Below are 26,121 nucleotides of genomic sequence, written 5' to 3' on the forward strand. Positions count from 1 at the left end.
AGCGCCGCGCAAACAGCGACATCTTGCGGATTAAACGGGAGTGTGCGATAATTTAGCAATTACGTGGAACTGTGTGTGGGTTTGTGCGGATTCCCTCATGCAGCGTGTTTGATTTGTTACACGGTGTTCTGATAGGTAACGATTGAGTTCCAGCCAAATTGAATAGGCAATATGCATGGAGCACAAGATTGATCTTAGAAAATTTAAATATGTATATGGGCAAAAATCTATTGAATACGTATTTTTTCTTTTTGTTTGTCAATCAAGTGTGTGTGTATGTGTTATATATTTATTGTATATAGTTAGGTATTTGAGGTTTACATATGCATTTATTCAAATGTTTTGCTCTATTTGTCGATCCTTGTTTTTTGATTGCTCCTCTACCACTCAAAGGTTGACTTAATACTTTACTTTTATTTATGTAACCTTTTTGTTTTTCCTTTTTGTACAATAAAGAGTATAAACAAACAAACAAACCAACAAGCACTGACGTCAAAGTTTGGGAGTAGGGCCCGTGACGTCACAGACATGATAACAATTTAGGCGTCGCACAGAGTGACATCATGCGGAATAATTAACTGGTTATACTTTCATAATATTTTACCTAAAGGGCCCCATACACGGTACGATTCGTCTGTACGATCGATCTGATGAAATCGTGATTCTTATGAGCCATACACTGTCGATTCATCGTTACGATATTCATGATTGCATGGGATTTTGATGCGATCTCCGACATCGTCTTCGATGAAATAAATCGTTAACGATCTTGACATACGCTATCGATTCGTCGTTTCGATCGGTCTGAAGCGACGGATCGTACAGACAAATCGTACCGTGTATGGGGCCCTTAATTGACAAAAGAAAAACTATGAGTCCGATATTTCTAATATAAAGACGGATTAATTAAATTGTTTTTAGGACATTAGCTTAACTCTTATTCTTCAGCACACTAATAACATATCCACTTCTTTTAACCCTTAATAAGGCCCCATTTATTGGAGCATACTACCACAGAATAAAAAGCAGCTATCGAATACATACCTGACAAAGAATATTTTTAAAGCTAGTCGTATTTTTAATAATTACAATGGAAATTGTAACGTATTACCAAATTAATAAGGTTCAGTTTCCAACTCAATGCAAGTGGTCGCTAAATCGCCTCTACCTTATTAAGGGTTGATACACGTACCATTGACGCAAGCAACTTCAATTAACACTTAAACGCCCGTACAAAGCAACTGTTAATTGTCCAAATGGCCGGACTGATTTACAATTCCGTGTACGGCGCGCGGGATTACCGTGTCCGGATTACGGGATGCGGGATAAACGGGGAATTTTTAACGGGCATTTTTGGTCGGGGAATAATATTGCAGAGTGCCGTTTACGTAGACGATACGTGAGAATTAGGTTTAGCTAAATGTCAACGGATCTTAGAATTAGAATACTTACTTATAATTATATTTTTTTGCATTTTGTGATATATGTAAATCTTATGGGAAATAAATACTTATCTTAAACCATAAACCACAATTAAAATCCCCGTTTTCTTTTTTGAAATAGTTTAAATGTACGGTTTAACTAATAAAATTTATCGTTGATGAATCAGCCAAATCTTTCATATTTCAGATGATATGTACTGATTTATCAAAAAAAAAAACCCCACCAGTGTATTCATAAAGCCAATATATTGACAAAACGGGCCGCGGGGGGAAATCAGGCAAATAAAAGTCGATTGTTGTCTATGCCGCGATTAAAAACGCGGGGACGAGCGCGGGACGACAGGCTCCCAGGGGACACGCATGCGGGACGGAACCAAGAATAAATCAAGCCACCTAAGGCCCAACGTGCTAAATTTAGGACATACGTCAAAGCAAATATAAATTTTCCAGTTTTCCGTCAGGATCAGATCAGGATCCTCAAAGGACGATACTAGCTGTTGTCTGTGACTTTGTCCGTGAAAAATTCGTTTAACGCGCGCCTGTGGCGCTATTTTTCCGATATAAATTGTCCTATGTCCTTCTAAGGGTCTCTGACTATCACCATACCATTTCATCACGACCGATTGCGTACTTCAAGCGTGAAAGGTCTGGAAAATCGAACTGTTAGTATGTTCTCGAGTCGAATCTATAACAAAATCGAGCATTTATTATTTAAAAAGCCACATTTTAAAGAAAGAAATAAAGAAAGAAAATATCTATTTGCGAACAGTACCTACAACAATAAAAACAATACAAGATAAAATACAATACAGCACTGATTATAAAAAAGAGTAAAATAAAAAATTAACTTTACAAGTAGTCCGTCCTGCGGCAAAACATTTAACTTGCATCTAACTTGTTACCGAGACTAAGGGGCTGTTTCAGCACCCATTGATTAATTTTAACCGACGGATAAATGTGATGGCGTCTCCGTCTATTCGAACAAAACAAACAGAGACGGCATCCCATTTATCCGTCAGTTAAAATTAATCAATGGGTGGTGAAACAGGGGGTAAATCTTAGTTAAATACTGCATAACACCGTCCAATTTCGGAACGAGGCCCACACTTCCCTTGGGACAGTGCTCCTGTTTTTTTGGAACGGTTAAATAAGTCGTCCTACGCAAAGAATCGCGACACAGTTTGAATATTTAACTAGACCAGGGTTTCTCAAACTTATGGCTCCACGTGCCCCTGTTAAAGTTTCTAGACGATAGCGAACCCCTACCTCCCCCCCCCCCCTCCAAAGAAAGTAATAAAATTGACTGTTGGAGAAAGTAAGGTTATTTTTATTTCAATCATCATCATAATATAATGTATATTATTTATTTCAATAAAAGGTAACAAATATAGGTAAGAATCATCTTGCCAACGAAAATACAAACTGAAACAAACAACAACAAATAACAAACAAATAAGGAACAAATTTGGAGTTGAAATAAAAAATACAAAAAGACTCCAAAAACCAATCTTAATCATCTTGCTAGTCTTGCAGCCTGGTGGTTTTTGGAGTCACGTAAACCTTGTCGCGAACCCCCTACCGTCGAATAGCGAACCCCTAGGGGTTCGCGTACCCCACTTTGAGTAACCCTGAACTAGACTGTCAAGCTTTACGGCTTGATGGTATTGCAGATATTTTTCATCACGAACAACAGACTTTTTTTTAAGATTTTATTTGTTGCATAAATCATCTCATGGATCTCTATGTGAGGAGTGGGGATCGGTGAGGTGGTCAAGGTACCTATTGTTGTTCGACACTTTATATTAATTTTCTACTACAACTAACATAGTATGTAAGCTAATTTTTTGTCACTAACTAACAACATATGGAACCTGTTTTCCAAATTAAATGTTTTTTTTTAATTTATTTATTATAAAGAATTTTTGGTGGTGTTTTTACTCTTTATAAATAAGTTACTTTGACATGTACTCAATTTTGAATTTCATACTTTCTCGAGATAAAATTTCTACATTAATCTGGGGTAGTGTAGCTTTCCATAAGTGAAAAAAAAACAATTACTGACATTTATTACCCCTATAACAAATAAGTTTCCAATCCGCACTTGGTTAGCGTGGGAAGTATGGCCCAAGCCCTCTCATTTTGAGAGGAGACCTGTGCTCAGCAGCGGGACATATATATAGGCTGGCGTGATGATGATAACATACACAATTAAGTTTACCTCTTTATTATACAAGTTGTTTTTAACATACAAGTAAATGTGGCGATGAGTCCTAAATTTTCGTAGGAATTGTCATACAAATAGTAAAACACTTGGTCATCTATATCTACAAATATGTCCACAAATCATTACCTATTAATCCCACAATCCATAGTTAAACCACACTAACAACGAACGATCACAAGACTCGGGCCACGAGGGACGCACTAAGTGAATTAAGTGTTTGCAGACCCTCCAAGCTATTTATCTTTTGTTGGAATACATTAAGTTGGAATTTTAAAAAATGTATAGCGTAAATTGTGAGCGCTGCCGAGTTTAAGTGAGTTTGTAAGATGGTAATTGGCAAGAGCAGAATGTCCTTTGACTGTTTTTTTATGTCTTTACGTAAAAATGGCAACGATTTGACCGACCGGATGGCCAAGTGGTTAGAGAACCTGACTACGAAGCTTAAGGTCCCGGGTTCGAATCCCGGCCGGGGCAGATATTTGTATGAATAATACGAATGTTTGTTCTCGGGTCTTGGATGTTTAATATGTATTTAAGTATGTATTTATCTATATAAGTATGTTTATCCGTTGCCTAGTGTCCATAGTACAAGCTTTGCTTAGTTTGGGACTAGGTCAATTGGTGTCAAGTGTCCCAAGACATTTATTTTTATTTTATTTTTTATTTTATTTAAATGAACCATATTTTAGTTTTAAGGAGTCCTCCGCAAAGTAAAGCCAAAAACCGTTAATTGAATAAACTTACTAAAAATTAAACTTACTTACTTAAAATTAGCTAATTTTTTAACATCCTAATTTCATAAATAATATTATGAAAGAAAAAAATCTTGTTCGCAAAATTCGTCACACTAGCCGTTGAAATTTTGCTATTTTAAGTATAGTTATTCCGTAGGAATATTAGGATAAAAAGTTTCCAGCAATCCATCCAGCTTTAGCGTGAAGGAGTAACAAACACAGGCACACATTCACAACTTTCGCGTTTATATTACAATACAATACAATACATATATTATTTATATTAGTAAGATTATGTAGCGTCAATTTGTTTCAGTTATCAATTTGAACATTTTTACGGATGACCTCTCACTTGGTACCGATGCCACTTTTGCGATGCTAAGTGGAGGACCGTTTTTGGTATCCCGTCGTGTCACCCAGTAACTTAGTTTTAGTGCTAGTTTTAGTCTTATATATTTTATTATTGTAGGTAGTGGTACTTATGGAGCCAAAATATATCTCTCTTTCTTTCTTTCTTTGGACGTCTACAGCAGATTTGCTAACCGCCTATTTTCCCAGGACACGTCCTGCTTTTTGGGGTGACCTGGGGCGTCCTGAATAGTTTTTAAAAAGCATCCGGGTTTTAATGTTCATGCTGCACAGTTTTAAAACGAATAGTTCTAATTTTTCCAATTTCAAATCTTTACCGAAATTATAGTTGACAACCCTAGCTACAGCCAAAATGACTATGTTGATCCGAACGCGTATAAAAGCGGCGGCAGCGTCGCGGCCCTCGCAGTCCGCTGACGGCTGCGGTGGCGGCATGTTGTCCCTCTACCGCGCCTGGTTGGGCCCGAGCCCGTGCGTGGCGCGCCCGGCGCCCCCCCCGGGCGCCCACCGCCCCGTCCCGCGAAGAGCCAGAGCCCCATCACCGACAACCCCACCACCAGCGTCCCCATCATCAACAACATCCAGCGAGCTGGACGTCGAACGCATCGAGCCACAAGAGGAAACTAAGAGGCAATCCAGCACAGTCCTCGACATAGCGTCCTGCGACGGTCCTGTTCGATTCAGCCGCGTACTGAACACCGCATGGAGAGAAACATCCCCTGAACGCAGCTGGCCCTGCCGCCATAGAAAAACTCGCACCACAATACAGTACTACCCCTGCAAAACCTGCGGGTCTAAGTTTCCGTCGTACTACTTCGTCCACAAGCACAGGAGGAGGTGTCACGCGGAAGAAGAGAACGCGATCAACTTGTCAAGCGAGCCGGAACCTTCTACTTCCTCTGTAGTTAACTAAAAACACCCATTATGCGAGATTTCGCAATGACATGTGGTGTTTCCGATTTTTTTTTACAATAGAGATAACTCGATGCCATTGAGAAATGGCCAAGACGAAGAAATGAAGACTACATGAAAAGTAACGACTGCGTTAGTGAAAGTTCTGTGGGTTTCCACGCCGGTTTTCGCCACTTGGATACATAGTGCATCGTCAACATAACGTAGTAGTTTTAGTAAAGTATTTCCAGAGAATCGTAGTGAGTTAATTGAAGACATATCAGTATTCGCGTGTGATGATACGAGCTTATTTTACAACTGTAGGTTAGATTATTTTATTGTGACTGTTGAAATATACGTTTAAATGATATGACGTTGTTTTTATTATCTTTAATAATCTGAAGATTTAAAAGGAAACAAAAATCACCAGAACAAAGGTTCTTGATACTTTTGACTTCAATTCTCGAAATGTCTGCCGATAGTCAGTTTAGTCGGCTAAACCATAAACAAAAGTTGAAAGCAGAATACATTCATCTCATTTAAATAAGTGGTGTACACGCTATCAATACTAAATCAGACGTCCTTAATACACCGTGTTATTTTTGATTTTCGTTAATTTTAAGGGAAAACTCAAGTTAATTTCTCCAAGACACTATTGGGTTAACTCTTACTGTTTAAAAGATAACCAAAAATTAAGGTAGTTAATGGATTACGCGCAGTAAAACAGTGTAGATTCTTAAGATATGACATTTTTTAAAAGTCCGTAACTGTGTTTCTAACACACATATATTTAACAAAAGAAAGTTAACACAGAAAATTTTTGATGTGCCTCTTATGTTTGACGTCAATGTCATTCGTCAAGTTCGTAAATTTTACAATTTAATTTTTACAAACGACGCAATGTTATTTTAAATGTGAAAAAAAAAGTTTTTTTTTAATTGACCAAAAAGTTAATTACCAAGTAGTTTCTATCAATGAACTAAACCATCTGTCTAAGTTAACAGAAACCAAGAAAAACACGGTGTATAGTTATGTCAATTCTTTGTCACCTTTTACACATTTTTCTAAGTTTTAATTATAACGTCGTGTGGTGGTTATTAGGACCAATAGTGCTGGATAAACGAACGTTTTCAACAAGTAATTAAGGTTTCGTTTGCTTTAGTGTAATTAATACTTCAACAGGATTAATAAACGAATCTTCAAACGAATTCAAACTAATTAAATACGCCCCGCCAACGAAATATTGAGGTAAAAGGTATTAGCAAACTTTCATTGGTTTATGAATTTAAATTAACTAACTATCAAGTTAGTGGACAAATTGGACGAATTTGTAGACGTAGAGAAGTTCCAAGTGTATAATTAATAAATATCACTGGTTACGCTTTAGTTAGAAACTACGGAGTGTTTTGATTAAAAATTCAGTCTCCGCTGAACTTTGTACGTTTTTATTGCTGGTAGAAAAGAAAGCTGGGGCGGCAAGCAGCGAGCTTCTTCGCAGCTATTACATATTCAAGATGTAAATACCCTCACCAACTTAGAAAAAGTTGAACTCAAATTCAATATCTCAAAAACGGTCCAACCGATTTTAATGGAATATAACCGCCGCAAGGAAACCCGCTGTCATGTAAAAAAAAACGTATCGAAATCGGTCTATCTGTTTGAGAGCTACAATGCCACACTTTTTGCGTCAGGGTTTAAAAACGAGTAAAAGTGAGCGGTACATTGACACTTCGCGACCCTTAACAACTCTAATGGTCACAGCACTCACTGTCCGAGGTGCCATATTATCAGTGTTCTCCGTTTTTTTTAACCGACTTCAAAAAAGGAGGAGGTTATCAATTCGGTTGTATTTTTTTATTACCTCAGAACTCCGTCATTTATGAACCGATTTGTTTTTTTTTTGCGTTCCTCTAGGAATATCTTCAATTAGGTCCCATAAGCACCAAGTCAGGACCTGATGATTGGATCTTAAGGAAATCGAGGGAACTCTTCAAATGTTGTAGGGACGACTATAGTAAATTGGATATATTCGGTAGTAACTCGTACATTTGCTCTTAAAAATCATCATTTGGTGAAGTGGAACTGATGATGAAGACTACAGTTGACCATCGGAGTTACTACTAAATAATAAGTATTTCACGGGTTGAATTTTAATTACTTTGACACAGCTGCTAAGCAATTTATGCTCCTCGTAATGCATATGGTAAAACGGGTGGTGAAGCACCAGGACTCCTCAATAATGAACGTCTCTGCATCGGAAAAAGCAATCTTTCGTAAAAGGTGACGAGCAGTTGATATTAAACTATTGTATCTTAGATTATTTACAATAAAAAGCCGAAAAAAATATATAAAAAAAAGTGATTGAAGCCCAAACAGTGCGTAAGTGAGGTAGATAGGTCCACTCCTGCTGGCTCGTTCTGAGGCACCGACCGACTTCAGACAGGTAGAAAATTATTTTCATGGTTTTTTGTAGTCGGTTCAATTTTTTGTTATAAAAGTACCTTTACCTTTACCTTTATATAAGTACAGAGTACAGACGTCGTCGTGCCTATGTAGATTCAAGAACGCGTATTTTGTACGGCGTGGCCGCCGTGTGCCAGTAGTTAAACGAAGCGTTTCTATTGGTTCACGAAAAACACATTTCTCGCAACACATCCTCGCACATCTCTGGTGGAAACAGAGCCCCGAGTATTGTAATAGTTATTATAGTTCTTAATCACAGGGTTTCTTTGAAAATCATACGCTTTCAAAAATGAGTATCGTATAAAGTCTTTGACCAGTGTGTGTTGCCAGAAATGACATACGGATCTGAGACGTGGGCGCTAACGATGGGCCTCATGAGGTAGCTCAAAGTCACTCAGAGGGCTATGGAGAGGGCTATGCTCGGGGTTTCTCTGCGGCATAGATCAGAAATGAAGAACTAAGGTTACCGACATAGCCCGAAAAAATAGGAAACTCAAGTGGTAGTGGGAGGGGCATATTGCTCGCAGGACTGATGGCCGAGGGGTCAGAAGGTTCTCGAATGGCGTCCGCGGACCGGGAGACGAGCTGTCGGTAGGCCTCCAACAAGATGGAGCGACGGCCTGGTTATGATCGCGGGATCGCGGTGGATGCGGAAAGCACAAGACCGGTCTGAGTGGAGAGCCTTGGGGGAGGCCTATGCCCAGCAGTGGACGTCTTTCGGCTGATATGATATGATAGATAGATAACAAACTTTGTTCACAAAAATGCCATGACAATAGTACGAAAACAAACAATCCAGGTTGTAAGTTGTAACATATAAAAGTTGTCGAAAAGGCGCCGACTCAGCATGTGCTGCAACATTGATGTCGATAGAGTAACTTACGACGATAGGCATTGATGATAGAGTAACTTACCAGTCTCGGGCGTGGGCGGCGGCTGAGTGGGCGTGGGCGGCTGTGCGGGCTGCGGCGTGGGCGGCGCGCTGCCCACCGCTGGGGCGGGCGAGGCCGGCAGGGGGGTGCCCGGCGCGCCCGCAGGCGGCGACGGGACCGGCGTCGGCGTCGTCGCCGGCGGCGTCGATGATGATGTCTGTTGATTTTCGATTGTTTTATTAACCCCCGACGCAAAAAGAGGGGTGTTATAAGTTTGACCGCTACGCGTCTGTGTCTGTCTATGGCACCGTAGCTCTTAAACGGGTGTACCGATTTGAATGCGATTTTTCTTGGTTGTTAGACATGTTTCATCAAAATCGGTTCAGCCGTTTTTGATATATTGAAGTTTGAAATGACAAAGTCGGGGTTTTCCAACTTTTTGTTGGTTAGGTTATAAAGGTCCCTTTGGGATAATCGGGTTATATACTAAGCAATTAACTGCTACGGCTTCTGCGCTTGTGCAGATATGTTTATCCTTTACTAAAAAAAAACTGTCAAATTTCATGGCTCTAAACCCAGCGGTTCAGATTTCAAGATTATATCCCAATCCCGTTGCAATATTAAGATAAAAAAGAAGCCTATGTATTATTCCAAATATCCAGCTACCTAAACTCCAATTCAATAGAATAGACACTTCCAGCCTACTAATATAAACACCGGGCTGCTTAAGGCTTTGTGATGTGACTATTATTCTTTTTTGATTCCTTTTAGATGATAATTGCAACAACATGTCCCATATATAATCAAGTGTGCCCACGATAGGGTGTCTTAAATACGTAGAAAATTGACAGATTCTATTGAATTGTACTTTACGTATCAAATTTGTGTGAAGGTGCAACAAACATACACACATAATCACAACCCTCCGCACTTATAACATCAGTAGGACCCGAAAACCTTGCCAATAGCACATGAGTGAAACACATGGCTGCATGGACCATTCCCTTTTGCACCAACGAATAAAACTCACGGTCACAGTCTGATCTGCGGTCGGTTCGGGCGGGTCCGGCGCGGGGCTGCCCGGCGGCACGGCGCCGCCGGCGGTGGCGGGCGCGGGGCGGGCGGCGCGGACGACGCCGGCGGCGGCGACGGCGGCAGCGGCGGCGTGCGCGACAGCTCCACGCTGCGGAAATAACACAAACATTAACACTAGTCGTTCATTCATTGTGTCGTTCATTGTGGCGTTCTAAGGGGAGGCTTTTGTCCAGCAGTGGACGTCTTCGGGCTGATGATGATGATGATGATGATTAACACTAGTACGAACAGTTGATTGACAATAGCTAGCTACTTGAGTAGTTGGTACTCATGGGCAGCGGTGATCATTCCCCATCAGTTGACCCGCTTGCACGTTTTCCTCCCTCTCATAACAACGAAAAAAAAAACTACATATCGCCAAATGAAATTTCATACAATTTACTACTACAATATCTCAAACTCAAACTCATATAAAGAGTGACGAAGTATATCAAATTTCATATAAAAAGTGGTTCAGCAGTTAAGCCATGGAGAGTGCAGACGTGAACTTGCCTTCGAAATCCAAAAGCTTAATGGTTACTTGACCTGAAATGTATATTTCAGAACTAAATTATTGTTATTATTATTTTAAAATTTATGACGGTGGAAGCATTCTACACTTCCACTGAACGTAGATATAGTTAGTGTTTAGTATTTTAACTAAGGGACCCCATACATCCCTGTATTTCTTTTATTATTATTTTTTGTATTTTTTTTCTTTAATTGTATAATATCGTTTTTAAGTATTTTATTTGTAATTATATTTTTATGAAAAAATGACTTTCTGCCAAGTTTCTTGCGGCGCATTCTTCTTGGCAATGATGGTCTTTCCGAAAGCGCTGGTAGTTTAAAAAATGACGTGTAAAAGTGCCCATTGCGGCCTATTTACTGAAAAAATCATTTGAATTTTGAATTTGAATTTGAGTGAACAGACGGCTATAGTTTCTTTCGCTATGTTACTCGCCCCAGTTTCATACAGGTAAAATTGACAAAATATAGAGACCATTTCTCAAAAAATACGCGAAACCGAGGCGCGTCGCTAGCATGTGTATCATATAAATACACCTTCCATGAAAAATCTAACTGCTGGTTAATTCATTTAAATCTGTCGCTTAGTTTAAAAGATCTAAACGTACAGAAGCCGGGAAGTGACTTTTTTTTCTTTTTTTTTTATTATTCGACTGGATGGCAAACGAGCAAGTGGGTCTCCTGATGGTAAGAGATCACCACCGCCCATAGACAACTGCAACACCAGGGTATTGCAGATGCGTTGCCGACCTAGAGGCCTAAGATGGAATACCTCAAGTGCCAGTTATTTCACCGGCTGTCTTACTCTCCACGCCGAAACACAACAGTGCAAGCACTGCTGCTTCACGGCAGGATTAACGAGCAAGATGGTGGTAGCAATCCGGGTGGACCTTGCACAAGGTCCTACCACCTGCAAAACTAGTGCTGACTATATCTAACTAATCTACATACCAAATTCCATCCATCCAACCATAAAATTTCGTATTTGTAATATAACATTAGTACAATATATAAACGGCTTGTATATAAAGCTGTATATTGAAATGATACACAGGATACCAGTACCTATCTAAAATGGAACACGGTCGCAACATAACGCAACATAACGTGAAATAAGAACAAACATAGGTACGCTCAAACGTTCCCCTTCCGACTTGTTTAGATTTTTACGCAAACACCGCTCCCATCTTTCTAATTGCATTAATTAAATCAATCGCTGCCGTACAGACAAACAGACAAGGTTTTTTTAGATGGCAGATTAATTGGCGTGCAGTGTGCTTCCTTTTACGAACTTTCTGCGCTTATATTGGGAAAATATTTGTGGGATTTTGTGAATTTCAAGTTTTGTTTAGATCCGCCGCGCACCCAAAGCTCCGTACTAAAAGAACAAACTGACTAGGTTTAAGCATCTACAATATCCAGCAAACTTTGACGGTTTTGTGACAGGCTAGTTCGCGCGTGACGTCCGTTTGACAATTGACACTTCGGTCACGTTTGTGACTAGTTTTAAATAAATGAGCCAATCACAAGCTAGACTGTAACGTCAAACGGAGATACTAACGCCATCTAGCGAATTCTGCCGAGAAACCCTCATAGCGGGGTTCAATTCCCATCTGCCTACCGACCCCTAAATATCACCCTGTGGATTAATTTGATTGGCGGGCCGTTCGCCGTGTAATCGCTGTCTGTGTTAATTGGTAGATTTTAATGATGTTCAAATACCGCGGCGGCGATTGGTGGAGGGAGGCGGTTGTTTTTGGGTTGCTTTTTAAAAAAAAGAATTAAAAACTTGCTTTTCAGTTTCTAAGTAGCTAGCTATTCTACGTTTTTTTTGTGATAGGGAGGGAAACGAAAAATGCTCAAAATTGGTGTGACTGTATGGATGGCCACTGATGAGTCGATTGTGAATTGTTGTTGATCCATGTATGTAGCACTGTCTGAGTACAGTCGACCAATTTGATTCCTAGGCCACCATGGAACCTTAACATTATCATCCTACCTACATGCGAAAGTTTGTGTGTGTGTGTGTGTATGTGTGTATGTATGTTTGTTACTCTTTCACGCTAAAACGGCTGGACGCATTTGGATGAAATTTGATATGTAGATAGCTGGACGTCTAGAATAACACATAGGCTACTTTTTATCCCGATATTCCCAAGGGATAGGGATAAAATCTCGAAATAACAACCGCTGGGCTAAGAGTCATGAAATTTGACATGATTGTTTTTAATGTAACGTCAATGAAAACCACGATTTAATTTTGGAAAAAAATCCCGAAATTTCAATTCAGCTGCTGGATCTAATGTTTTAACGTGTGCGAAGCCGGGGGTAAACACTAGTAGTAAATAATTTCAATTCTCTGGAACAATTTTTATCGAATGACATAACGTCGTTACGACAAGACCAGGTTCTGTGGAGGCCTAGGAATCAAATTACCTGTACCTAAGCAGGTCACAACCCTGAATCGGATCGAACTAACCCAACAAAGGCCCCGCGGGGGGCCCGAAAGGGGTAATTAAAAGAGTGCTGGATTGCGCTAATTATGTTTACAATGCGAGAGTTTGCCCGCCCCCTCTCCCCACGGTTAATCATTCATTTAGGGCGGCTTAACTACGCGCTAGCTGTTATGCCGCGGCTCTGTCCGCGTTAGTACAACAATTTACACCAATAATATTATACCAGCAAAGGACTGGGTTACAACGCCAAAACGGGAGTTCAACAGTGGGACACTATATATAGGCTATTAAAAATATATGTGCACTAGAGTTTACCCGTGGCTTGATAGTCGTAAACTATTCGATCTGGTAGTTACAATTGATATTCCGGAATTGTACAAAATTCCCCTGGGAATTCGAAAATATTATATCGTGGTTTTCATTGAGGTGGTGTTAAGAACAACCTGTCCAAAATTTCATGACTCTAAGCCCAGCGGTTGTTATTTCGAGATTTTATCCCTATCCCGTGGGGATATTGGAATAAAAAGTAGCCCATGTTTTAATCTAGGTTATAAACTAACTTTTTGCCAAATTTAATCCAAATCCGTTCAGACGTTTCTGTTTGAAGAAGTAACAAACATACTCACTCCCTCACAAACTTATAGTATTCGTAGGATTACCTCAGAGTTGGGAGCCAAAACTAAGCAAAGCTTGTTATATGGGCGCTACCTAAAGGACGGATAAATATGTACTGAAATATTGTTAAACATTTATAATACAACATTGAAAATAAAGACACCGTATTTTGGAAAGTTCTAACATATTTTAAGTATTATTGTTATGTCCTATTACGGTTTGAAAGATACAATACAAGCTATACGACAGACGAACAGATAGACTGACGGTTATATTATTACTTAACAAGTAGCCTATGTGTTATTCCAGACGTCCAGCTACCTACAGACCAAATTCCATGACTCTAAGCCTAGCGGTTGTTATTTCAAGATTTTATCATAAAAAGCATTCTGTGTGTTATTTCAGAAGTTCAGCTATCTACATACCAAATTTAATCTAAATCCGTCCAGCCCTTTTAGCGTGAAGGAGTAGCAAACATACACACACACAAACTTTAGCATTTATAATATTAGTAGGATAGGATGTTATAACCCATAGTAAATAATACACACTTACCTAGTGACAAATTTCTGCATATTTATATTACGATTAAACGAATACACTCAGAATTACAGACAGATGAGCGAGATGACACACACTCACTCACACACTCAGTTGTGACAGGAAAGGATTCCAAACCCTAACAAGCATGACATAAGTATAATGCCAAGCTAGCTCATCATAACAAGTTAGTCGAAGATCATGCGTGTTGACTTATTATTACCCGCATGATTATTTGCAGAGTGGGGGAGGGGGGTTGATAAGGAGACGACGAAAAGAGAAAATAACAGTCTAATGGGATCGTTTGGCAAACATTTCGATACGTTGTGCTTAATTATTGATAGGTATACAAATAACGAATGAGGATTTCTTTCCAGAAAAAGACGGATTTTCACTTTCAATAGGTATGTTACGCTTACTACTTTAAGGTTCAATTCATAGCCAACTCAAATGACTAATTATTTACTGACTTAAAAGTTATTAAAAAAATAATTATATATTAAACTGGCTTTTGCCCGCTACTCTATCTGCGAAAAATTCGTTTATCGCTATCCCGCGGGAACTTTGCAATTTTCCGGGATAAAACTATCATATGCCCTTCTCAAAGTCTCAAACTATCTTCATATCAAATTTCACTTAAATCGGTTAAGCGGTTTAAGCGTGAAGAGGTTAATAGACAGACATATTTTCACATTTATAATATTAGGATATATGGTTTTTATAAGAGCTGTATCTTTGAAATTACCATTACCTACTAGTAAATCTGTCCCCCTAAGGAAAAAGGCGGTAAAAATATTAAAAAAAAAAAAATAACCTTTTGTGTTATTTATTATTATTATGTAGCTTGAGATATTCTGCATCAGAGATGGTATAATAACTCAAAGGTTTTTTTTGAGATACCTCCTTTTGCCTTAAGATGACAGAAATACTCTATTGGATACATTACTACATAAATAAACTAACTAAGGTATAGAAACACCACAATTTAATTAAACCCTGCATCAAACGCTCACCCAATAGTCAAACAATTCGATAAAACCCGCGAGAGCCAGGAAACTTGGAGGAATAAAAAAACCAATCCCATTCAAAAAGAAACGGATTGGAATATGAATTTAAACGATTAATATTCGAGATGAAAAATGCTCGTAGTTATACGAACGAAGCTCATAACCGTGAGTGGCGCGCAAATATGAATCGTGTTTGCTTAAGCGATGCTTTAGGTTAGTTACATAGCCTTATGAGTTTTGGAACGTCGGATGAAATTTTATCTATACATTATGATAGGACACTTGACTTGATAGGACAGGACAATTTCGACCACACCGCTGCTTAAGAAACGGTGACGGTACGGAATCGCAGTGACGCATCGTATACGGACCGTTTTTATTTCATGCTATCCACAGCGCTGCTTAAAATACGCAAACGGTGCGGAATCGCAGCGACGTGCCGTAAACGTCAAGAATTTACCGCTTGGTGTCCATCAAAAGTTGTGACGTTTACGGCACTAAGAAGCTATTTTCCGAAATTCCCAAAATACAAAGAACTCTCCTAAGTCGCTAATCTTGACAAAGTGGTTGATGATATCAGTATTCACTTCGTGACTACTTTCTTGGGCAAATAGTGTGGCAGTTATCCCGTGGGAATATCCGGAATAAACTAGCCTATGTGTTATTCCAGAAGTCCAGCTAAGTACATACCAAATACCATCAAAATCCGTCCAGCAGTTTTAGCGCGAAAGACTAACAAACATACACACACGCACGCACGACCGCACACAACTTTCGCATTTATAAAATTAGTAGGATTAGTATAGATTAGTTACTATATCTCTTCCATTCCCCACTCGAAACATTACCTAACAAGGTCTTGCGAGAGACAAAAAACACCCCGTCCCGCTCTCTGAATAATTCATAACGTGCTGTTGACTCGTCGTAATTAAAAACGATGGATCTCGCGGAATTGTGGCTTTATTAGTTTTTATATTTTTAATGTATTTGTGGGTCTGATTGGATGGATTGTTCTGTACTATGAAGTAGACGATTCAAGCTTTATATGCGGGAAAGTGGAGTGAGTTTAAACGTTGTTTCTTATATGATAGTTACTAGTTTGTAAGGCGAAAATGACACTAATAAACAGCTACAGAAAATTTAAAATAAATTATTATTACTATTATTATTAAATTTAAAAACCGGCCAAATGCGATTCGAACTCCCGCACCGAAGGTTTCATCCAAATTTCTAGGTATCTATGAATATCCAGTGATAAGTAAAATGTACGCAGTGCGGGGTAATTTTGGATGGTTACTAACATAGACAGACAAACAAGAAAATAATGTTTTCAGATTTTCTTATTAGTTGTGCTATAAGCTACCTTCATACCTATAAGTTTTTATGACAATAAGCGTAGGTCAGCGTTTTTTTGAGCACCTGTGTGGTCGCTCCTTTTAAGAGTAGGTAAAATTCAATTTATAAAAAAAATAAGGTAAAATAAGGTATGACTGTATGTTTACAATAAATGAATTATTTTATATCCTGGGGCCGTAGAACATTTTTAAGTTGGTAACTTCAAAATAAAATTAATACTTTTTGATTTTTTAGCAGATCTATATTATAAATTAACAAACAACCCTTGCTATGTATCTGTCATTTCATAATACAAAATAGAATGCCTGGGCTAAAAAGTACACCAGTGACATCTGTTGATGTAATTGAAATGCACAAACCGAGTAATATACATTTTTTCATTTATTAGCAAACCACTTCCGCCATCTATCGTATACTGCCCGGCCCGCAATCAAAAGGAAATTCAGTTCCCTCTTTACAAAGAGGGAAAACTTGGACGCTGAAAGTTGCCTGTTGGCGAGTAACGACATCTAGTGTAGAGCGCAGGCATTGAAATTTATATGCATTGCAAAGTGAATGTACGTTCGCCAATTCACCGAGAGATGGCAATGATCAGATCGTAAGACACTGTAAAGCTTAGTTAATAGTTAGTCAAATATCTATAAGGGGGCGCTTGTGACGACTCAGAATTTAGTGACTTTTGTGAGAAGCTAGTTGGCGCTAGTATCGTAAGGTCCATTTGACTTACGAGATCGTTTTCAGATTATCCGATCCGATATCGGATCATATTTCATACATTTTACTTGCCCCGATATCGTATCGGCGTCCGATACCGAAATCGGATCGGATAATCAGAAAACTCTCTCAGGATTGGTTCGGTACCGAGGTAATGAAGTACTGATTCATCATAATAACTGTTTTGAATCTGGTAGTCACTTCGGATTTACTACTGTCGTACCGGCTCAGTATATAGTGTCCGACCGCGCGTATCCGATGCGATCCGAAGTGATCCATAGTGAAGTGAAGTGATTGAACGAAAGCGAAGCGAACGCCGAATCGACAAGCGCGGGCAGCTCGATTCAAAAGCTCGCGCGGTCGGTCGGAGATAGTAACTCATCGAACTCGATGTGATTTGGAAGTAGCTGACAAGGGATTCGGATTCGCTTAAGAATCTGACTCTTTTGAGTCCTCATATAGCCTATAATCTGGCAAGTCCCAGCATGCAACAAAAGACTAGGCATTAGGGACGACTCGGCACCGTATACTGTTCCCTATCTAGACGACTGAGTAACCTAAATAGTTGGGTTCACTAATGTCTACCAAAACATTTTTTTACAAACAACTTATTTCACAAATGTTGATTTGGCCATAATGAATTTTATTCTGAAACTGTAAATGTTTCAGGATTTTTATAAAACCAATCTATCCTATAGAGTTCTACACAAATGGTCTTGAAATAAATTGTGAATAGTTCCATTTTTAAACATTTGTGAAACGAATCATTTGTACAAACCTTTTTGGCGTTATGAAAGAATACCGAGTTGTTATTATCACGCTATGGTATTGTACTTACAGAGAGTGAGGGAGGGTGGCGGGCGCTGCGGAGGCCATCTCCGAGGCTCCCAGCGCCTGCTCCTCGGGGCTCTGATCCTTGTCCGGAGGCCTGACTGTCGTACCTGCCGGTTAACACCTCATATTAACATCAAAGACCAAACGTTGTGATAAAAAACCTTTTTATAGTTTATAGCCTAACTTATAATCATAAAAGTTGAAAAACTCCCGACATTGTCCTTTCATAAACGGCATATCTCAATAAATACTGCACCTTTATGGACTTAATTAGTTTACGTCAAATTAATGGCATGTAAACTTCGGATATCTATAGAGAGCTGTTGCAACTACTAGAAAAAGGATAGTTCCCTCTTTTTCCTAAAGATGCCATCGTACAATTTAAAGTTTTGGGAGGTTTCAACAACTCCTTATTATATATTTTCATCTAAATGCGTCCATACTCTATTGCACCTGTACAACGACTGACAAACGTCACATAAGTAGTGTGTGACAACGCTCTACGAAGCCGAAATTAGCCGAGTCTCTTTCCAAAGAGCGATGTGCAATCTTTACGGCCGGGTAGTGTACCGAGCCTTGTGCGTGCTCACCCTGCGATCTCTGTAGCCTCGTGACGACGCCGGCGGGCAGCTCGGGCTCGGGCGCGGGCCGCGGCGGGTTGCCGCGCGCGGTGCGCCGTTGCCGCGGCTTACGCAGGAGTTGCTTGTAATTCTCGCGCTTCTTCGACAGGTAGTAGAACCTGAGGGGGTATATAATAATGTTAATAATAAACTAGTGGCTTTGTGGGGGTTCATAAAATGACAATCAATACTAGTGGCAGTCAGCGACCTCGCTAGTTTCTCCAAATGACTGAAATATTTTTTTGAGATTCGATTTGTAGCATTCGAAGATGGCGGATGTAGACAATATCTAATTTTGCTATTTCTGTTTCTTTGGCTAGTTGAAGTATAATTTTGATAGTGTTTTATGCGGCGATTAACCTTAACAGTGAACAGTGATCCCAAAATTCTATATTGCTCTCGTGTCTAACATTTTTTAATGCGCAAGTGGTCTCCACGTGGTTTCTGGAATTTTACTATCAAGTTGCAAAAACTACAATCACCGTACAACGTGCCTCTCAAAGAGAGTTTACCTTGACACTGGCGAAATTGTCCTATTAATTAGGACAGAAAAGCCATATTTTAAAAGAGAAGAAGAAGAAGAAGTATAATTTTGAACAATTTCCAAAAACTGAATAGGAAATATTACGCAAAACTCTGCGCAGGGGGCGACACTAGCACAAATCGTAAACCTTTGCCGTAAGCAAACTGCTATGGAAACGTTAGTTTTCTTATAGTTTGTCGCCATGGCGGATCGCGGCATATTATTAGTAACAAAATAACATGATATTTTCTTCGATAGTAACTATAGAGCTATATTTCCAAAAATGTAATTAAAATAATATGAGATTATGGCATCCTACGGACATGTAAGACATAAGACATTCAAAAAAACTGTTTACGGTATGTGCTAGTGCTGCATTCTGACGGCAGAAGACTGAAGTAATGTCGCTATGTTGTGGTACTCTAATTATTTTTTTATCAAATCTAGAATTAGGGGGCATGTCAATATATTTAAGAATTGGGGAGGCTAAATAATAAAAACCTTAGGGAACCCTGGTGTAGACAAACAAACAACGAAGTCATACTAAAAGGTATTCTTTTTCAAAAAAATCTAAGGGTTCAGGTACCATCAGCCATGTGGTCTACCACCCTAAAGTTGAAAATCGTTTGCGTGACATAAAACAATGCCAAAAGACGTGTCTGTCAACTCTAAAGTTCGACTTTAGCGACATATTCATTAAATAGGAACTTTTTTTAAAAATTGATAGAGCACCTTATTTAGCTGATGGTACAATCACCGGCACCAATATCTGACACAAAAAAGCGTGCAAAGATATCCGATAAGCGTCTATTTATACGGCCAATAAGACGTATCAGACATTTCTACACGCTCCACTATGGCAGATATTAAGCAAGTTACTCTTGATTTGACCAAGTCTCGCTCAGTTCTCCACTTGTCCCTCGGCTCACCTCACACAATCCCCGACACTCTTCCTGGGCAGGAAGGAAGCTATCTGCACGAAGTTCTTGGGATGCTGGAGGTATTTCTCCTTGAATAGGTCTCGCTCTGATCTCGTCCACACGTTCTTCAGTTGCAACTCTTTATGCTCCGCCTCCATGTCCATACATCGTCCTGAGGAATTGAGGTTAAATTATAATCATCAGCATTATCAACATCAATATAGTTTGGGGACATCTATAAATTTATTATTATTATTTGGGTGTAAATGTCTCTTATTGCTACCCAGTGTTATTTTTGACTTCTGTTATCTACGAGTATAAGGGAACATTGATCAGGTCACAAAGTAGATAATATAACAGAGACACCACCTAGTACAAGCAAATGGTATCACCTTAATACTGGCTATTCAACTGGCCATTTTTCTTTCCTTCGATTTTCCAATAGATGGCACCAGTGAGAACACAAATAAAACGATACGTATTGCCATCTAGTGAGACACTAAGGATACGGTACACTTACAACAACCAACAAGCTCACCAACTGAGCCTAGACGAGTAGAGATTCGCAAGATGTCTCTGCTTATTTACGTCGTTAGAAGAGAATGGCACGTTTCTCTCAAATAGTTTCGACGAATGTGTGCAAGCGCGGGCAAGCCCAGCAAGCGCATTCTGATTATTCGCCATCTAGCGTCACAATTACGAAAGCCTCATAGCTGAAATGTAGCCACATGTAGCCTATACATTCGTATTCTCAATTTATTATTTTTACGGTTCATTTACGTATCCTCGCTCCGCTCAGCTGTTTCCACTAGAGCTGTGCTGTGCGAAGATGGGTATATCAATCAACTAACTATTTAGTACAGTCGAGATCATAAACATGTGAGCAAGAATTTGATCAAAAATATCTGAACAATAGAACGCCGCTAACAATAGAATGGTGTTGAGATATTTTTGATCAAAATTTTGCTCACATGTTTATGAACTCGACTGTACATGTCATTCTGTCCCGTAACAAGAGACACAGTGATACACTTTGTTAGGAAAATGTTTGCAATAATAATAATAATAAATATCATGGGACACTTGACACCAATTGACCTAGTCCCAATCTAAGCAAAGCTTGTACTATGGATACTAGGCAACGAATAAACATTGTTATATAGATAAATACATACTTAAATATATATTAAACATCCAAGACCCGAGAACAAAAATTTGTATTATTCATACAAATATCTGCCCTGGCCGGGAATCGAACCCGGGACCTCAAGCTACGTAGTCAGGTTCTCTAACCACTTGGCCATCCAGTAGTCTGCATACTACTTGCATGCTTAGATGAGACATGAAAGAGTTGCTTTGACAGAGTTTGCTCTAACATGAGAAGTTGACTTTAAGTGGGTTTGTATCCCATAAAATCATACTTTTAATAAGTAACCCAGGAGATGTTACCATGGCAACAAATTACACTGGAAATTGTTTTTTTTTACATGAAACTGACGGTGATTGACCCATAAGTACCTACTGTTGTGCTAACAGTACTCTCGCATTGTATTCTTATCTTGTTTTTTTACTACATCTGTAGTTCAGTCACAGAATATTATAATAGTACTAACGTACAGAATGGCCACGCTCCGCCCCGCACCGGTTCGAGTTACCCCACCCCTCAAGCGCAGATTGCAGGAAAACCGCAGGAAAGCAGTCGGGTGCGCGACGCGATGTATGTCGGCCGCACGGCACTAAGTTAGGGAGCAATCATTTTGCGAAATCGTAACGGTACCCTACCTACTTCCTTTTTCTTAATAAATAATGATTTTTGAAATTATCGCGATTAATACATGAAATAACTACCTACCGAATAATTCGTTTAAGTTTGTAGTCGTATATGAAAATAATAATGCTTAAATACACAGACAGACACATTTTAAGTGGGTTTAAATAAATAGGTAAGATTAACGATTACATTTATTTGCACTATCTAAGCCATACCTACATATAAGTACCTTTAAATGTCATTGGTAGCAGTTATTAGGGTTTGCGATACAATACAATACATACAATACAAATATTCTTCTTTATGAACGCGTATTATGTACGGCGTGGCCGCCGTGTGGTTCAGTACTCACTGTTGGTATCCTTATAGACAGGAGTGGGGTCCCTCGGGTCTCTGAGCAGCGGCGGCACGACCGTCAGCGACCGCATCTTCTTGACCTCGTGCTCTTGCTCGTGAAGTCCATCGGCGATCTCTTCCAGTTCCGCTTCGGACTTGACGCGCGCGCCCAGACGGTTGAAGCGCTCCCGCTCCTCCCGCTGTTTCCTTAGCTCCGGGAACACCTGGGGGGGGGGGGGGCAAACGAGGTTTGAGTATAAATAAATAAATATCACGGGACAATTCACACCAATTGACCTAGTCCCAAAGTAAGCTTAGCAAAGCTTGTGTTATGGGTACTAAGCAACGGATAAATATAATTATATAGATATAGATACATACTTAAATACATATTAAACACCCAAGACCCGAGAACAAACATTCGTATTTTTCATACAAATATCTACCCCGACCCCGACACGGGAATCGAACCCGGGACCTCAAGCTTCGTAGTCAGGTTCTCTAACCACTAGGCCATCTGGTCGTCAATATACTTGTGATACAAGCCTCTTGTATTGCGAGAGCTGTGTCCAGCAGTGGGAATCATAATAATAATTATTAAATTGATTTATTATTACTTTGAAATTTACCACGAGCTTTACGGTGAAGGAAAACGTCGTGAGGAAACCTGCACAACCAGCGAAGCAATTCTATGGTGTGTGAAGTTCCCAATCCGTACTGGGCTTGCGTGGGAACTACGGCCGAAGCACGCATTCTGAGAGGCCGTTATAAAGGCTGGGATGATGATGAATTTATTCCAGTAAAGTGACTCATTTTCAACCGACTTGAAAGAAGGAGGAGGTTCTCAATGTTTTTTTTTCGTGTGTTTGTTACGCGATAACTCCGCCAATTGTGGGCCGAATTTCAAAATTATTTTTTTGTTCTAAAGTACATACTTCCGAGGTGGTCCCACTGACACCTAGTCAGGATCTGATGATGGGATCTTAGAGAAATCGAGGCCGCCCTCGAATTTTTAAAGCACACCTATAGCGATTTTGGCATTTTTGACACCAAGTCAAGTAATTACATTCAGAAAGTATCATTTTGTGTCAAGTCATTCAGAAAGTATCATCTAGTAATGTGGCCCAGCATACCTTCTCAAAGAACTCGCGGTTCCTCGCGTCTTTCGCCTTCCTCTTCTGCCCCTGTTCTATCCGCTCGACTCTTCTCGCCCATTCCACTGCTCGTTTGCTGTACTCCTCTGCTAACGCGTCTTCCCGCTGTGAAAGAAAAAGTTTTTTTTATACAAAAACGAATATACAGACAGCTCATGACAAATTTTCTATGAGCGTGTACATGAAAAATCGGGTCGGTATTATCCGGGCCGGTAAATAGTGTCACCCCAAAATGTATCTCTTCTCGTAGGCTTTGTTTTAAACGGGTCCATATTGGCTCATATACAATTTTTTATTCAATTATAATAATACCGCTTTGTAATCATAATCATCATTTCTCCGAAAATTGTTTGTTATATATTTTTATTTTTAATAATTATTTTTACTACTACCTACATTGTTAATAATGATAAATATTTCCATTTTTTTCACTCATAATTTCATACAAATTTATTCATTTATCTGTACCCATAATGTTACCCGTGTGGTGTCGGGTTAGAATTACACCTCTCCTTTTCTTCCGTGGATGTCGTAAGAGGCGACTGAGGATATAGGTTAAGGTATACCGTAGGCGACAGGCTAGCAACCTGTCACTATTATACCGTTTTTGTTAAACTTAAAACCTATAATTGCTAAGTGGCTTGAAGCGGTAACGTTTCGTGTGCTCTGCCTACCCCATTTGGGAATACAGGCGTGATTTTTGTGTGTGTGATAATGTTATTTGGGAGATTTTTTTTATTTATAAACTTATTTCATATAATCATCGCCGTTCTAACAGATAGGTACTGAAGCAGAAGTCAATCTCATGTATGTACTTCACTTTTCATACCTACGCTCGGCGGTCCGGGTCCTGTTAACTATCGAATATATACACAAAAAACTATTGTAGTAGTGACACTCGTATCTAGTTGTTGGATTTATTGTTGAGCATGAAACGGGAAGAATGGAAATATAAATTAATAATACCCAAAATATTATAATGTTAATGTCATTTTTATATTACAAATTTGTTAGAAATTATTTTTTGTATTTTTTCATTTAATTGCATAATATAGTTTTTAAGTAATTTATTTGTAATTATCATTTTATGAAAAAATGACTTTCTGCCAAGTTTCTTGCGGCGCATTCTTCTTCGCAATGATGGTCTTTCCGAAAGCGCTGGTAGTTTAAAAAAATGCGTGTCAAAAGTGCCCACTTACTATTTACTGAATAAATCATTTGACGGTTTTTTTTTAATTTGAATTTGAATTTTTGTCACAGAAAATATCTTGCGACGATTTCGACATTGACGAAATGGACGATGATTACATAAATTCGCATTCTCATGTTATTGCACAAATAAGTTCACAGACGCGTGTCTCAAGCGGATGCCGCTCGCGCTCGCACTGGTCCCAACAGTCCGAGAAGTGTCCGTGAGCAGCGTCTCGCGTGCATGCTCCAGCGCACTTTGTATGTAGATTGATTCTATACCTATCTGTTTTGTGCTGGAAGTGTCTACAGCATTGTCGGATTCTATTAAAATGGAGTTTAGACGATGATGACGCTTACCTTCTCGGCCTCCTGTCTGAGCCGTCGCACGTGTTCGACGAGCCGCCGGCGGAAGCCCTTGTGACGGCGGATGTTTTCGTGGTACACTTCCGTGTCCTGAGGCTGGTTATACAGCGGGTACAGTACCGGGGGGCCCAGGTGCGCTAGGAGACCGTGCGCGGACGCAGCCTGGAACAGATAAATAAATAAATACATATATACATACATGAAATCACGCCTCTTTCCCAACGGGGTAGGCAGAGACTACATCCTTCCACTTGCTACGATTCTGGCATACAACTCTCGCTTCCTTTACATTCATCAATCTTTTCATGCATGCACGTCGGTTTAGAGTACTCCTGACCCGACCTTTCTTCAGAACGTCCCCGATTTGAGCGTGGTACGATCGTCTAGGCCTTCCTCTCCCAACAACTCATAAATCTTATTAAAATCATTTCCGTTTTGAGAAGAGACGTCTACAAAATGTCTAGTTCAAGTGTTGAAGAAGTCGTATCTTTGACAAAGGTGGCGTAAGCGAAGAAGTGTGTGGTAACATTGAGAAGAATATCAACCGCCGTATGTTTGTGGCTGCCAAAGAATTACAAGAAACTGACAGATTCGTGGATTGTTATCGTATGAGCAAAAGTCAACTTCCAACACAAATTTAATGTTTTTATCTTCGTCGTCAGCCATTTTATTGCACCGAAAAAGACTCCAAGCCGATGAAACGCGAACACGAGTTTCCTGCACGCCAGTTTCAATGCAACTGATTTGAAACGAGTTTCAAACCGGTTTCAAACTCAGTAATCAGTCATTTATTTGCTCAAACATGGTACAGTCACCAGCACCAATATCTGACACAACAAGTGTGCATAAATATCTGACACGACTCTATTCCTAGGGCCGGAAGGACGTGTCAGATATTTTTGCACGGTCCGCTGTGGCAGATTAATGCTAGTGACTGTACAAAGAAGATGTTTTACATAGAATTTATAGTGCGACATGTTTTGTCAGAAAGACATGCAAAATATTTTAAAGTTGTGTGTATTATCACTTGCATTTATAATAGTAACTACTTATATACATAGGGTAAAGGCACCAGAAGTCAGCCTTTTAACGGAAATTTCAAGTTTGAACCTTTGTTATTTCTA

At 39.5% G+C, this 26,121-nt stretch overlaps 1 protein-coding gene across 1 annotated transcript in view; it reads right to left on the reverse strand.

Annotated features, from left to right (window-relative positions):
* The window catches only part of Smr (nuclear receptor corepressor smrter), a 98,177-nt gene that overhangs the window by 33,078 nt on the left and 38,978 nt on the right, over positions 1 to 26,121 (reverse strand). The window contains 9 exon segments of the mRNA XM_074092506.1: positions 9,038 to 9,212; positions 10,026 to 10,111; positions 10,114 to 10,178; positions 18,124 to 18,226; positions 18,710 to 18,858; positions 20,192 to 20,354; positions 22,306 to 22,513; positions 23,423 to 23,548; positions 24,992 to 25,159. Of these exon segments, the coding sequence (XP_073948607.1) occupies positions 9,038 to 9,212; positions 10,026 to 10,111; positions 10,114 to 10,178; positions 18,124 to 18,226; positions 18,710 to 18,858; positions 20,192 to 20,354; positions 22,306 to 22,513; positions 23,423 to 23,548; positions 24,992 to 25,159 (1,243 nt within the window).

This window comes from Choristoneura fumiferana, chromosome 9, assembly GCF_025370935.1.
Source record: "Choristoneura fumiferana chromosome 9, NRCan_CFum_1, whole genome shotgun sequence".
In the NCBI taxonomy this organism is placed as follows: domain Eukaryota; kingdom Metazoa; phylum Arthropoda; class Insecta; order Lepidoptera; family Tortricidae; genus Choristoneura; species Choristoneura fumiferana.